General features: G+C 55.2%; 1 protein-coding gene across 2 annotated transcripts in view; it reads left to right on the forward strand.

Moving 5' to 3' along the window:
- The window catches only part of CSRP1 (cysteine and glycine-rich protein 1), an 8,369-nt gene that overhangs the window by 5,492 nt on the left and 858 nt on the right, over positions 1-2,019 (forward strand). Inside the window, exon 3 of one of the 2 annotated variants that reach the window (XM_010138094.1) lies at positions 215-341. In XM_010138094.1, coding sequence (XP_010136396.1) covers positions 215-341 — 127 coding nt within the window. The remainder of the gene's footprint in view (positions 1-214; positions 342-2,019) is intronic. The other variant, XM_010138095.1, reaches the window with a different exon arrangement.

Raw genomic sequence — 2,019 nt, forward strand, 5'->3', positions numbered from 1 at the left:
TGAACCCTATTTGCAGGGTGGAATAGGGTTTGATGGGACATGTTCTCGTTGCCTGAGCATGCTGCTCATCCCCTCCAAAGTTTCCATGGGGCTCAACACATTGTGACTAAAGCTCTGGGCCCCTCAAAACTGGGTTGGGATTTGTGATCCCATAGCTCTGCCCTCCTCCATCTTCCTTGTGCTGTCCTGATCGTGAACTCCCTCCCATCCACAGGGGCCAGCCCCACCGACCCACCAACCCTAACGCATCCAGAATGGCCCAGAAAGTTGGAGGTGCTGATGGATGCCCTCGCTGTGGGCAAGCGGTGTATGCAGCCGAGAAGGTGATTGGAGCTGGAAAGGTAAGGAGGATGGAGTGGATGGGGCGTGCACGTGCCACAAGTTCCTGTGTGGCTGGAAGACCTTCAGAGAAGGTCTTGGCTGGACCCACAGGCTGCTGCAGGCTGGGCTGCCAGCACTTCGAGCCAGGGCTGGGCTTGGGATCATGGTCACCTGCAAGCCTGGCACTATAAAGAAACCAGGTTCTCCAGGCTGCATCACTCTTACTTGTAGACGGGAGAGAAATACATTTTGTACTAAATATTTGGAGCACTGCTCAGCAGAGGTCGCAGTGGATGTCCCTGCTGCTAGATGTGTTGGGAAGATGAGCAGTGGTGTGGACCATGGCCACTGCCACCACTAACTGAACAAGCCCAATGTCCAGTGAGCCTTCTCCACCCTCTGCTACAGGCTGACATGCTGCAGGACAAATTCGGGGCAGGGAATGAATTCCAGTGGTCAGGGCAAGATGCTTGGAGGTGTGAGCGCAGACTCGGGGTGTCACTCCTGGGCTGTTCTGCTGGTGGGCTGGGTCTGCTCAGGGTCTGCTCAGGAGTAACAGACACCCTGCTACAGCCCTGGTACTTCCCACACCAAGTTCATCACTTCACCAGGGTCCTTTGTGTCCTGAGCTGTAGCCTCATCCTAGCCCATCTCTGGGAAGCCCTCTGTGAGGCATGGGGACACCTTCTGCTCTGTCAGCCCTGGGACCCCCCTGAAGCAACCTTCCCTCTGAGGTCAGGTACAGTGCAGCTGGGTCTGGCTGCTTGGTGTTGTGCCTCAGGGGATGGGGTGGCTGTGCTGGGAGAGCCTGGCCACCTCACTGGTAACGTTGGGTCACTCCCTGACCCCTGCCGTGCTCTGTCCTCCCTGGGGTTTCTGTGTTTGTTGTCTGACCCCAGAGCAAGGCAAGGAGGAATCTAGCCAACAGAAAGGGGCTCCCAGCATCATCGTACCCTGGCTGGCAGTGTGGGGGTTTGTGACGGACACGTTGAGGGTCAGCCCAGGGTTAGAAGCCAAATGTGCCTTAAAATTATGTTCTGGGCTTCCTGGTAGGCTTCTGCCAGAGCTGGCAAAGCAGTTGCACTCAAGCAAACCCCGGGAGGATTCCAGAGCATGTATTTCATGTGCTAATGTTTGCTGGATGACTCCATCTGCCACCTCCTCCTCCAGCCCCCTAATTTCACATTTTCTTCCAAAAAAGGTTTCATGTTTTCCAAACTGTTTATTTAAATTCCTCCGTGAGCAGCTCTGGCTACTCTAGGTCTGCTCAGAGGCTGTGAGCTCATTTATCCCTGAGGACTGGCAGAGCCGTGGGGGGGCGGTGGTGGGGTGTTATTTTTAAACACTGGCTGATTTTTAAGACATTCTTAGCATCTGTTTGCTGCCTTGCTTGGAGCTGTACTTGTGTAGGGGCAGGTGTCCCCACCCTGCTGCCACCCCCCAGGGTGACGTACAGCAGTGGTGGATCTCAGCCAGATAACCAGGGAGATTGATCACGCTGCTCGAGAGAGGACAGTCCCCAAAGAGGGGGGCGGTCGCTCCTTACAGGTTATTGTATGTGACTTCAGCAAGTGGGGCGAAAGCTCTCTAAAACATAGGAATAGGGACCACCCGTGATGTTTCCCCGCTGTGTCTTCACCTGGGGCTGGGAGGACCACTGTCTCCAGAGAAAAGTGCTCACCCCGTTTAGACCCCTTT

Source organism: Buceros rhinoceros, unplaced genomic scaffold, assembly GCF_000710305.1.
Source record: "Buceros rhinoceros silvestris isolate BGI_N320 unplaced genomic scaffold, ASM71030v1 scaffold18356, whole genome shotgun sequence".
NCBI classification, from domain to species: domain Eukaryota; kingdom Metazoa; phylum Chordata; class Aves; order Bucerotiformes; family Bucerotidae; genus Buceros; species Buceros rhinoceros.